The sequence below is a fragment of the Cibotium barometz genome, chromosome 25 (genome assembly GCF_041138505.1).
Source record: "Cibotium barometz isolate CiBa-2024 chromosome 25, ASM4113850v1, whole genome shotgun sequence".
In the NCBI taxonomy this organism is placed as follows: Eukaryota; Viridiplantae; Streptophyta; class Polypodiopsida; order Cyatheales; family Cibotiaceae; genus Cibotium; species Cibotium barometz.
The window spans coordinates 6,911,239-6,924,992 of NC_141070.1; the positions used below are offsets into that span (position 1 = coordinate 6,911,239).

The 13,754-nt window shown below is 41.2% G+C and overlaps 1 protein-coding gene across 3 annotated transcripts in view; it reads left to right on the forward strand.

Annotated features, from left to right (window-relative positions):
* The window catches only part of LOC147624198 (uncharacterized), a 30,481-nt gene extending 24,041 nt beyond the window's left edge, over positions 1-6,440 (forward strand). The window contains exons 3-6 of one of the 3 annotated variants that reach the window (XM_086819905.1): positions 5,494-5,664; positions 5,758-5,851; positions 6,022-6,084; positions 6,185-6,440. In XM_086819905.1, the coding sequence (XP_086676031.1) occupies positions 5,494-5,664; positions 5,758-5,851; positions 6,022-6,084; positions 6,185-6,250 (394 nt within the window). In that variant the 3' untranslated portion in view covers positions 6,251-6,440. The remainder of the gene's footprint in view (positions 1-5,493; positions 5,665-5,757; positions 5,852-6,021; positions 6,085-6,184) is intronic. The other 2 variants (XM_086819906.1, XM_086819904.1) reach the window with 2 other exon arrangements.
* The last annotated feature ends 7,314 nt before the right edge of the window (positions 6,441-13,754 follow it).

Genomic DNA, 13,754 nt, shown 5'->3' on the forward strand with positions numbered 1-13,754 from the left:
ATCGGCACTCTTGTTTGATATTGTATTCATTTGTTGTATTGGTCCTGGCTTGGAAGACCCTGTGGATTGTTTCTGAAATAAATTCGTGAAAAGGAGGCGGGGCCTGTTCCCCGCTCAGTGTGGTGTACTGTGTGAAACCCCTATTCCCATCTTTCCCTTCCCCTTATTTCTCTCTATCTATATCTCTTGGACATGTGGTTGAATCTCTCACTGCATGTTCCGTTGGGCTTACAATGGTATCAGAGTAGGATTTCTCTTGAAGATGCCAATATGATGATCTTCTGGTCTCTTTAGCTTCTTTCTCTGGCAGGTTGGGACAATTTGCAGCCAATTGTCCCTTCTTTTGTAACTCGTGGCGGGTGCCCGGGGGACTAGGGTCTTTGACACACTTGTTGATACCATCAATGCATATTAAAACACTTAAACATGCCCTTAACACATATCCAGCATCACTTTGAATAAAACATAAAAGCTGGACAAAACATCCACAAATGCTGAAAATGGATCTTGCACATGTGACACCCATGGCGGGCCTCTATGTGGTGTCACATGTGCAAGATCCATTTTCAGCATTTGTGGATGTTTTGTCCAACTTTTATGTTTTATGCAAAGTGATGCTGGATATGTGTTAAGGCTGTGGCCATGTTTAAGTGTTTTAATATGCATTGATGGTATCAACAAGTGTGTCAAAGACCCTAGTCCCCCGGGCACGCGCCGCGAGTTATATTTGTCGGCCCATTCCGGCCTCTATGTGGTGTCACATGTGCAAGATCCATTTTCAGCATTTGTGGATGTTTTGTCCAGTTGTTATGTTTTATGCAAAGTGATGATGGATATGTGTTAAGGCTGTGGCCATGTTTTAAGTGTTTTAATATGCATTGATGGTATCAACAAGTGTGTCAAAGACCCTAGTCCCCCGGGCACCTGCCGCCGCGAGTTACATCTTTCCACATTGGAAACACTTTCCTTCTTTGGCATATTCCTCGAATTGCTTGACAGACAATCTTCTTCGAGAGAGTGGGGGTTTGTTCCCACTCCCATCCTTCTTCTCTTGAGACGTGAAAGAACTGTATGAAGCTAAAGGGTTCACCTTTGTTATTGTTCCCAATATAGGCCACTCAACACCACTCGAATCTTCTCAGGGTCAATTCAGACGTACAATTTATCGTGATGATATGCCCAAGGTAGACTAGGGATAACACTTACTCAACTCTGCATTCTCCAAAAAATCTCCAAAGTGCTCAAGATGCTCATGAAGAGTTTTACTATATACGTGGATATTGTCTAAAAAGACTAGAATAAACTTTCCTAGATATAGATGATACCGATCATTTATCTACTGTTGTAAAGTTGTAGGCGCATTAGTGAGACTAAAAGGTAAAACCAAGAACTCTTAATGGCCATATCTTATAGAGCTCTTGTGCCAATGTGCTAGGGTTTTCAAGATAGAAAGAGAAGAGAGCAACAGAATTCAAGCACATTTCACTCACAACAGCCCTAAACTACTGTATTGTATTTTGTACAAGAAAATGTGTTTCAACTGAATTCTCATGTACAAAATGTGACTGAAAAATAGACCTCAATACTCAACCCAATACACTACTGGAGTCTCTCCATGGCCAGCCCAATCTGTAAGGCTCCAATGCTCGAGAGTTTGCGGATGAGAATGTGAATATATGTGCTTGCTTATATACCTGAAATTCCCTTGGTTGGTGAGCACAATCTTGTGACAGACTTGAACTATTAATATATGTGCTTGCTTATATACCTGAAATTCCCTTGGTTGGTGAGCACAATCTTGTGACAGACTTGAACTATTAATACTCTTAAACATTGAAATGGCACAGCACAAAAAAAAAATAGCTCTGCTGAAAACTAGTTGACACAGGCACTAGGGCTGGAGCCATAGTCACAGGGGACGTGGGGGTGCCATTTGGGAATGCATCAGGGACGGGGACGGACAGACGTCCCCCTGGAGGCGTCCCTCACAAGGGATGGCAGGGCGGGGACGGCGAGGAGCCGTTGCACACTGTAACGGTCTTTTCTTTGACTGTTTTATGGCCGTTGGGGATGCCGTCTTGGGGGCCTTTTTGGGCCATTTTGGCCCATAGTCACAAGGGCCATAGTGGCCCTCTTGCCTCTCCCTCTTGCCTAACTATATAAGAACAAGCGCGCGTGCACACACACACACACACACACACACATTTCCTCTTACACACACCTTCAAGGCTCAAGCCTTCAAGCCTCATTGCTCATTGCTCAAGGCTCAAGCCTTCAAGCACTCTAGTCTCTCTCCCTCAAGAGTCAAGCCTCTTGAGTCTTGAGTCTTCCAACTTCCAAGCCTCTAGGCTCTCACACATGCACCCTAGTCTCTCTCCCTCAAGCCTCTTCCAACTTCCAAGCCTCACACAAGCACTCTAGACTCTAGTGTCTCTCCCTCAAGCCTCTTCCAACTTCCAAGCCTCTCACACAAGCACTCTAGTCTCTAGTCTCTCTCCCTCTCTCAAGCTATCAACTTTCAAGTGACAAGCCATCTTCAACCATGGCATCCTCATCACGTGCCGGGGCTTCCTGTAGAAGGACGACGGGATGGACATGGTGGGAGGAGGTTAACTACACCCCATCCGCTCGTGGAGGCGGTTCTTGGCCATGGGCATGCAAGCTTTGCCCATACCGGCAAACGGGTGGGGCCGACAAAGTGTAAGCCCACCTCTTGCATGAGAGTGGGCATGAGGTGCGGTTTGGCATGAATGTCACACCCGAAAAGAGACAGGAACTTCTCGACAAGCTTAGGTCGAAGTGGCAAGAAGGACACCATGAGTGGCCATGGATCTCGCGACGATGGGGAGAGGAACTCAAGCTTCTACGATGGAGGCATGTGGTGGATTGGGATCACGCACGCCATCACCTTCACCATCGAGTCGGAATGTTGCTCCATCCATCACGCCGGCACCCTCCATCTCCACGGCTTCTCAATCCTTGCGTGGCCCACGGTGACAATCTACACTTGGGTAGAATTGGAACCCCAAGTTGAAGGACGAGGTGGATGTGGCGGTGGCCCGCTTCTTCTTCCACGACCACATTGCCTCTCAAGTAGCGGCTAGGTAAGTGCGATCGATCATTGCCGATTCATCATTCATGTTTCCATCATACTAGTCCCCTTCTCATTAGTAAATTGCTTTCTTGAATAGGTCGGAATACTTCAAGGCCATGGTTAAGAAGATTGGGGAGTATGGCTTAACCTATACGCTCCCCCCATCCGAGAGCTTGCGCACTACATTGCTCAAGAAGGAGAAGCGCATTGTAGAGCAAGCGGCCGACAACACAAAGCGGTAATGGAAGAGGAACGGAGTCTCTCTCATTGTGGATGGATGGAGCGACACCCGCAAGAGGAGTATTCATGGCGTGGTTGCATATTCCCGCGGAGAGATGTACTTTATCTCATCTCATGATGCATCCGGCACTGGGAAGAGCGCGAATGTGCTTGCGGCTGAGTGGGCTACCACCATGGAGATCATTGGCCCCGAGCATGTAGTGGGCTTTGTTACGGATGGGGAGTCTTCGAATAGGATGGCGGGAGCTATCCTCTAAACACCGGCCGAGAGTGTAGGTTACGGGCGGATGACGCCTCTTGGTGGGAGACTGTGAAGACCACGGATGCTATGGTGAGGCCCATAGTCCACCTATTGAGGATTGTAGACGCTATGCAACCATGCATAGAACAGGTTCTACGAGGCCATAGATAGAGAAGTTAAAAGACTTCGTGCCTGACGAAGACAAATATGAAGAGATCCATGTCTTGTGTCTAGGAAGGTGGAATTCCCACCTCTCCATTGCATGCAATAGCTTATGTGGTGGACCCAGAATTCCAAGGCAACAAGCAAGAGAGCGACCGGGAGGTGAGCGCTAGATCATCTTGGACTGTCTTGTGCTTGATGCATCGGTTAGGCGCATGATTAGGGACTAGCTTTCCATGTACAGGTCATGTCATGGCTCCTCTGGTTGTCATGATGCACATATCGACCGCTCCAAAGTTGGTGCCACTCTATGGTGGGAGGACTTTGGTTTAGATGAACCGGAGCTACAGCAGCTGGCCATTCGCATACTTAGTGAGGCCGTCAGCTCCTCTTGCTTGGAGCAACTTTGGAGAACTACCGCCACTTTCATGGATCATGATTCATGTGCCTTACTACTTAGCTCTAGGCTTTAGCACTTTTGAGTCTTTCCATGCTTTAGCCTTTTTAAGTTTTTTGTCCTGCCTCCTTAAGGCTTAGTCCTGAGTCCTGACTCATTTTGTATCTACTTAATTATTAATACAATCAACCGTCAACGGCTTCACTCTTTGATCGGTGTATTTTGTTAATATGCCTCAAAAGCTTACCATTTTAGTGTAAATTTGTGCTCATTTTGATGTCCAAAGTAGAATAAGTGTGAATAGAAAAACTTAAAAAAAAAGTATTTGTTAAGTGCCGTTCCCTCCCCCGTCCCTGTTCCTGTCCCTTGTTACCGTCCCCCGTCCCTTGTGACTCTGGCTGGAGCAATGCTGAAAATTGGTTGACATAGGCACTAGGTCCAAGAAGGGCCGAGCCCCCTTGTAATGTATGTATTAACAAGGAATTTCTAAGATACAAGCTTCATGGGCATTGAATGCTTGATTTCCAATGACACTTAATACAATGAAAACAAATACCAAATATGATTTTGTCGATGCTGAAAGTCGAAATCCAAAGCGTTACGTGTGCAGTTTCTCACTCCCCAATCGCCAGTAATTTGTCACATGCAACTATGCTCCACTGACATCCATATGCAGGCATGTGTGTGCCAGGCCGAGACATAGAAGACCAAAATGAGAAAGCAGGTGGATGTAGAGCAGAAATAAAACCAGTTGAAGCTCTTATCCATAAACACGATTGGATTTGTAGGTTCAAATCAGCCAGAGCAAGAGTTGTTGGCATCAAAGTGTAAGAAAGTACTCACAGCAGGTACTGCAGGTTGATGATGTACAACTGTACAGGCGGCATGGCCCAAGCTATACAGCGTTCTCAACAGGTCATACAGTGTATGGATAGAAGGTGCAACTGTGCGCAAATGGTATGGGCACCAGTGCAATATATAGCCTTGTTTTGCATAAGTGATGGCTTTATTGTACTTCTCTGTATTTGATATGTGTACATTTGAGAGAGTAATAGTCGCGAAGACCCAGACTCAAAGGTGGTGGCCATTGGGCCACCTCATCTATGGCCACACCTCTCCCATAAGTGGGGAGGGTACCCACAAAGGTGTACACAGCTTTTCAATAGAAAGGGCACTTGTTTAAGTGCTTGGCTGGCCGGTAGTTATAAAATGGCCCAACTTGCTGGCCGAACATAGTGGAGAGTGAGGAATGTGATGGGATATCCAGTTAGCATTGGCATCCTTCCAGATATTTTGGCACATTATCTTCATGTATTTATCTTTGGCTCATGTAGTGCTAAAAAGGCCCTTCATTTGCAGGAGGATATTACGGATAGAAGCAACGTTAGCCCTTTTGGAGGCAAAGTTGAAGAGTATAGATGGGGTAGACAATGTGACGGGCACCTCAGCTCTTACTGTTTCTCAAGAACAGTTGAAACCTTTTCCCAATGGCGTGTCTGAAGATGACAGAAGTGTCATTATATCTTTAAGGTTTTGTGATATGATCTCAGTTTTCTTGTGCAATTGTGCTTTTCTTATCTTACATGACACTATATATCAGTGAGCTAGCTTTTGCATTTGCAGTGGTTTACCATCATCAAGCTCAACTACAGTTGCAGAGCAGCCAACAGCCTCTGATGTGTCGTCTCCAAGAACTGAACAGCAGCCTGTTTCCACTGTATGTTGGGAGGGCACATATTTCTTGTTGTAGAATGCACTGCTCTTTATTTTTAGAATTTGTGGCATCCTCTAAATTCATTAGGATGCACATGTAGATAAGTATGTACAAGCAATCATTAGATTTAAGCTAATACATAGATTTATTTCTTCCATTTAATGGCCTTGCAGATCAAGGACGATTCTCGCTTTTCCCGTTTTTTCCGCATGCTACGGGTTGGTGTTCCTGAGAAAGTAAGTGTTGTGCTATGTTTCTTCCCCCCCCTCCCCCCCCCCCCCCCCCCCCCCCCCCCCTGCTTATAAAAAATGTAAAATCTCCAATGGTTGGATCCAGAAGTTGATGGTGTGTGCTGACCTATTCATTAACGGCACAGGCAGTGAAGTTGCAAATGTCTCTTGAGGGATATGACCCCTCTTTGCTTGATAAACCGGATGCAAGCTCACCTTCTGTTTGAGCTTATTGATGGGTAGGTTGACATGTTGTAATGGGGAGGGTAATGCAGGCGGTCTTTTTGTTTTTTGTTTTTGCCAATTTTGTATATACATGACAATGAGTTTTCACTTGTTTTAAATGTTGAAATCATTTCAGATATATGGAGAGAGAGAGAGAGAGAGAGAGAGAGAGAGAGAGAGAGAGAGAGACCTTTGGAGACCAAAATATGGTTTATGGGACCTGTTCAGCAAGGACAAAACATCTAAAAAGCTAGTTTACTTATGTGATGTGTACACCATGTGTGTGTAAATTAAAAAACAATACCTGTGCAAAGTAGGTGCCCATAAGTTGCCAAATTATGTTGGCTGCCAAGCATATCGAGCAAATAGAAAAACCTCCTCCAGATGTGGAGTGCATATGCTGAGCAAAAAAGAACTATGTTCTCGTAAGTCTTTCTTGTGCATTTATAACTGTCATCTTTCCATTGTGTGTGCATGTGTGTGTGTGTGTGAGAGAGAGAGAGAGAGAGAGAGAGAGACGAGTGCAGTCCATGACACAACATCTCGAACTGGCATCTTGTTAAAGATTTTATGTGCTTGTGTGAAAGGATTAATGCTTTGCTCCTAATGAGCCTATAAAGTATAGTTCACAATCTTGGCACATCCATTTCTATTGAGGATAGGTGCCATAATACATTGGCTACAAGATGGACCAGAGTCAAACACAGACTCCTTTGTTTGAGGGTCTTAGAAATGAGCTTTAAAACATTACCTTTGAAACATTTGAAGAAACCAAAACCCTTACTAAAGCAAGCCTTTGTTGCTTGACGTAAAGAGAATTGTAGGCTTAAAAAAACCACTCTCAAATGTGTGAGTCCACCCACATCTACTTATTGTTCTCTATTGGTGAAGTTATATTCGCTTATGCTTGCCTTTGAGTTGTGAAGTATAATGACATTGGTTTGCCAGTATATACTTGCTATCCTTTTTGTTTACATGGCTTGAGGGCATGGAGATTTTTGTACAACCCCTTGGATGATGATGATACCATCACGATGTTCTATGCATACAAGAGGATGGATGTTACTACATGTCCCAACAAAGTGCTATATGCCCTTGAATTGATCAATGAATTTAGCCACCTCATTGGTGTATAGTCCCAAAAAGAGCTAGATATGATGTAGAACATTGCTTCGCTCCAACATTTCTTCTAATTTCATAGACATTCTTGTTGATCCATGCAATGACATGCTCATAGAGTGCCATTATTTATGTGATAAGATTTAGTGACAAGTCTAGTGCTGGAAACATGTTAAAAGAGATTTTTGCATGGGAATGGCAAAAGCTTCTATTAAGTCCACAAAACATCATTAGACTTTCTAAAACAATCATATTTTGCCCTCAAGGTGAAGATAAGGTCTAGAGTGGAACATATGCCTAAGTTAGCATGTTCTCTTGCTTGCATGTTATTTCCCTTTGCAAAATGCTAACCAAAGATTCAAGAAATGGGGTATAGATCCTAGTCATAGTGGTGGCTCACCATGATTGTCCTTTAGTTATTGGGGGCTTCATGAAGTTCCAAGGCTTGGTGGATAGGAATAATGGCATTGGATAGTCAAGTGTGAGGGAAACCTTGACATATCACTTGTTGAATCGTCTAGCTAGCATAAGGAGTTTCCAACCATAGGCAAAAATATTAGTTTGTAGTCCATTATCATTCTAGCTCTTGTGAAGCTTTTTTATGGCGTCCTTTACATTAGCTATAGTAAAAGGAGGTTAAAGGCCTTGGAAAGTGTAAAAGACATGTGGTGGCCAATTGGGGACACCAAGCGATGCCTATACAAATGTTCTCCAAACCTTGGAGTTTGTAATAGGTGTGGAGAGATGTTTGAATACAACACTTCTTAGGGTCATGACTCAAGACATATGAACTATATCTTGCTCTTTTGGCATCTTCAACATACAATTTACCACTCATGACCACTTGCGACAATTGTTTTCAATTGTCTCTAGATTATCATCATACCACTTGTTATGACCTACAAGAGATCTACCCGTGATCTTAGTTTTAGGAGGGAAAGATTTAGGGATTCTTGGTTAGTGGTTAGTGAGTTATGTTTGATACCACTCTATCATCTAATGTAGGTAAGTGTTGGGTGTTAGGAAAAGCATCATAGAGGTGATTACCACACTTGGTGATCAAATTAGATTGCGGTTATTTTGGGACAACACATAGAATGTTGCAACTTATAAGTATGATCTCTTGAGGAGTGCGTGGTGAGATGTAGGATATTGTTAGTAAAATTTGGGATCCTATAACATAGTCATCTATTCTAGAGCCTCCACCACAACTCTTTGAATGGGATCATCGAGATAATCTATTGTAAATAACTGACCCATGTTTGTGCCCAAAATTTAACATGGCATATAATGTTTCCCTTGTCATGAGAAAGTCTAGCTCTCCCTCGTTGCTTAGGTCCAAATTTGTGAGTCTAGCTAAATCTTCTTCAAAAATAATAAATCAATTTGGCATTGAAATCTCCTATTGAAAGAACGTCCCCAATGTGAAAAAAATATATTGTCCTTATACAATGTGAGGAATGATGATGAATCCTCTTTAACTTCGAGCTCAAATGTGAGGATTTGTTGGGTGGAAATAACACGTCCCCAAATATTGGTTGATATTTTTCTCCATTTATTTTCACCGAGATGTATTGCCCTCCTTTACCACAGTTTGGCGTGTATGTATATATATATATGTATATGCTCTAGCCTACATGATGCACGTGCATGTAATGTATTTAGGAAAAAAAAACTAATATGCATGCATGCGTAGTGGTCATGTGTACCATAGTAAATGGATGTGTGATTGTGAAAAAAAATTCAAAAGGGGAGAAAATTGTAAGCACACAATGTCTTCTTATTTTGTATGCTTGCTTAGATGCCATCCCTATAGTAAAACTTGAGTAGTAATTATTAGAATGCTTCAGAGAGAATATCATGATTGTTTTCTTCTTTATCTATGCTTGCATGCAAATATATTTCCTTCAACCTATATAGAATGTATAACGATTGGAATCCTTCACAAGGGTCTTGGAAGTTTTCCACATAGATATAGATGGCTTGATGATACATGCAAAATATGTTTTGGAAGGAGTAATTTTTTCTTCTACAATGCATCCTACATTATCTCTAGTACGTGAAATGACTATGGAGACTAGATGATCACAAGTGAGGGTTGCCATGTCATTCCTTGACCAAAAAGCTTGAATACTTAATAAACTAGGATGCTTGGGTATCCTTATCCACTTGTACAGAATGCTCTTCGTTTTGAAGGCTTCACTAATTTTTTCAACAGTGATAATTCACTGTGTCTCCGCTTCTATCATTAGCTGAAATGGGTCATCTTGTACAAACATACAACTGTACAGTTTTACTTATAAATATCTTGAATTGATCGAACGAACATGAATCTGTAAACATACTTGGAAAGGGTGCTAGAGGCACGCCCGCTATCAATGAACCGTATGCCTACGATTACGATCGATGCAGATCTTGAAGTACCTTGCAAAAAGGATAATTACAAATTGGTTACTACATCTAAATTTGAGTTACATGTTGTTGTTCAAATCATACGAATTTTGTGCTTGTTTGTGCGAGTGAAAAAAAATCAATATATGAAGTATGGCAGGGAGTTGGCACAGTCCTCCCCAAATTTTTCTAAACATAAGGGAACGTACCCTTCCCTCTGTTTCCCAAATAACACTCTCGATATCGAAAGTGGACCAAAGATACACCTTCAGTGTTGAAAGTGGCCATTATTTTGTTCGAATATAAAAGAGAAAAAATTAGGAATACCTTTGTCACTGCGATACTGAAGTCAATGATGAGATGAGTCTCGTGTGATAACCGCGTCAAATTTTTTTCCATCTGGATTCTTTTATTGTCGTGTAGTTCTGAATGTAGCTATGCTCTCCGTGTGTTGTAGTGCATACGTTCTTCCTTCCAGTCAAGTAATACACAAGACCTCATAGCTCACACGTAAGTTCTACATAATTGTCACGTCAACCTTGTATGCATCATCCACATCACCTCTACATCGCCACCATGGCCAGCAATACCCCAGCCACCATGTCGGTGGCCGGAGTCCTCTTCTTCTTAGTTCTTCTTGAACCCAACATCATGGATTGTGGAATTCTCGAAGAGATCACTACTGCAAAGGCACGGGCTTCTTGCCATTGCCACCCTTTATAAGCATGCCTAACTAGATTGCTTGGTGTAGGTAAGGTTTTTAAACAATTGATTTTAAAGCACCAAAATCAAACCTGTCGAGGTTTCCCTTCATGCCTCTAATTCAAGTTCTTCTTTAAGAAGAGGGAGATGCTCTGCACATAATTGGCCTGGATCCCTTGATCCCTGGCCTTGAAGAGATCTGGGCGTGTGAGGTGAAGGTGGTCACATAAGCAGGCCCAAAGCCTCTGCTGATCCAAGCTTCCATGAACATCATTCATGCCAAAAGCTAAGTACACATATTGCTGCTGTGACTCCTTCCGCAGCCTATTTATGGCACCATAATAGAGGTGCTCTTCCTGCTTTGCCGTGAATCGCAGAGGATGCGATATTTGTCCGTTGTAACATCCTTCAATAGAGCATCTACAACAAGAGGAGCGTAGTTAAGGTTGGGATGATCCATTGAGAGGCCAGACGATACTATGGACAGATACACGATAGTCTTCTTCCACAAGCATTCCGGATGCAAGCTTCCAGTGGTGCCCAAAGCCCTCAACATCCAAGATCTCCATGTTCTCACCAATACGCTTTGCCATGTTAGGGTAAGCAAAGGAGAGCACTACCTCAGAGCAAACAAAAGGGTTTGGGCCTCAGTCCCATGACGTATTAGAGAGAACAAAGTCATGCTTTTTTGCTTTATTTTAATTGTGTGCTACCACGTGGTTATCTCTGCTTGCATGCTTTTGTGAAAGGGTCCAGTTGCTTTTGAATTATCTCAAATTCAAGTACATTATATACAAGTTAAAATAACTACAACGTTCTTTTCGGAAAATTAAAATACAAGACAATGTCCTTATCAACTCATAAACAACATAAATGTCTTAACTGCTTTTTTTGGTTTCTTATAGCTCAATAGAAGTATTTATATAATAACTTTTTACCATAAATTAATAATACCGGGTGGCCTCTCTTAGATAACTTCACCTTGAGAGATTTAGATATACGTTGTTCTATAATATCCCATGCTCTTTGAAGTTTGTCTATGGGTTACGTCATGCAGATTCGGGCTTGTTCATGTTTCTGTTGTTATTTTGTTCAAATTTACAACTCATGGATCCCAATCATGTGGATGTGTAAACAGGGTGCTCTTGGGTTGTCCTATAATATCCCATGCTCTTTGAAGTTTTCATATGGGTTGCGGCAATAGATTTGGGCTTTGTTCATGTGGCTTCATGTTTGTTGATATTTTGTCTAAAGTTACAACTCATGTTTTCTTTAATCTACGCATTACCCATTGCCCATTGTCTTGATTCATGGTTTCCCATGAGGAAGATGTGGATTTGATGGAGATTTGTGTGTGATTTTATGAGAAATATCTCTTTTTTGTTTTGTAAATTTTTTGGCTTAATTTTTAGCTTAATTTATTATTTTTGTTGTTGTTAATATGATTTTTAATGTTCCTAGGGACTTGCACATAGAATGTATTAGGCTTAGTTTGCATCCATTGCATCAAATAATGCAATAGAATGCAATTTTTAGTGAATTTTAGCTCTCTTTAGAGTTAAACATAGAACTAGAATCATTATTTTTTATCTAAGGTTACCTCTCACCACTTCAAATTAATTATTTGAAAACAAAATTAGGAAACCATATTAATCTTGCACTAAGTTAAAATATATACAAATAGGACAAAAGATTTGTGTTGATATTGCGAAACAATGGGAAAGTACATTTTGCATGGGAATGGTGAGAAAGAGTGAGTGTTTTGATAGAATTTATCTACATAGCTTTCAAAGCATAGATGTAAAACCTCTTAAGATCTCATAACACCATATACATGAGTTCATGATCTTTCTTAAGATCTCATATAATTTCATAAAATCTTTTTAGAGATATAATGAGATCATAAGATTTGTAAGACTTCCTCTGTGAGTCCATAGGATCACATGAGGGTTGAGAAGGGCTCATCGAGCCTGGTCCTAGTGCTTATAACATTTTGAGATGATCAAAGCTAAGTTCCCAAGAAATGTACCCACACAACAAATTTTCTCCTAGCCTTAGGTATACTAGCTGTGAGAGCAACATTGAGAGAGTGATGGCAGTGTACCACTCGTGAGATTGCTACTTTGTGGAGATACAATGTTTCTTATGTCATCTAAACCAATCACCAACCCACTCTCAAAACTAGGAATCTTTGGCATTGACATAGGAGATGCCAAGATAGGAGAGCAAGAGAGTGCTACACTAGTGTAACTATAGCCATGATAAATTAATCTGCCAAAACTAGTGCAGCTATAGCTCTAATAGTGATATTTTTTTGCCCCCAATTGTAAGTGACTCCACGTCACTTAGATGAGAAGAAGTTTTTAGCATTAAAAAAAACGTTATTATGCTACCCAAGTCAAAGCTTACAAAAACACATATGCAAGTGACAAGTTAGAGAAGCAAGGAACTTGCTAGGAAATAGAATTATATTTAAAGACTTGAGTCTTAAAGTAAAGATATCATGAGCTTGGATTTTATGACCACATAGTGTATGGTAGAAGCTCTTAAGATCTAATAAGACCATATATGAGGTCATGAAATTTCCTAGATCAATGTGATCATCCTTTAATGTTTAAGATTAGCTTTTATGACCACATAGTGTATGGTAGAAGCTCTCAAGATCTCATAAGACCATACACGAGCTCATAATATTTCTTAAGATCTCATAATTAATGTAAGATCGCATAATTTATGTCAGAGCTCATATAATTCATGTAAGAGCTAATATAATTTCAAAAAATATTGTTAGAGATTGAATGAGATCATAAGACCCATAAGACTTCCTACGAGCACATAAGATCACATAAGGGTTGAGAAGAGCTCATAGAACTTATCTTGGTCCTTTCACTTATAGAATCTTGAGATGATAAAAGCTAAGGTCACAAGAAATGACTAGGTTTCTTCTTTAATATCTTGCTATCATAGTCTTTCACGATTTCTAATCTATTGGAAACACTCCATTGTTTTTTCTAAAAGCTCTGTTCTTATGATTCCTTGGGATCTCCCTTATCTGATTTAAATCAAGACTTAGGGCATGGTTGCCATAGGAAAGTAGGGTTGCATGGGCTGAGTTTGCAGAGTCTGTTGATGCAAATGTTAAATAGACTCCACATGAATGAAATATCACCAAGTGTTTTGATGGCCATGGTCACAAGTTGAATTTGTTGTTTGATTTGAGTGGTTCAAACAATCAACAT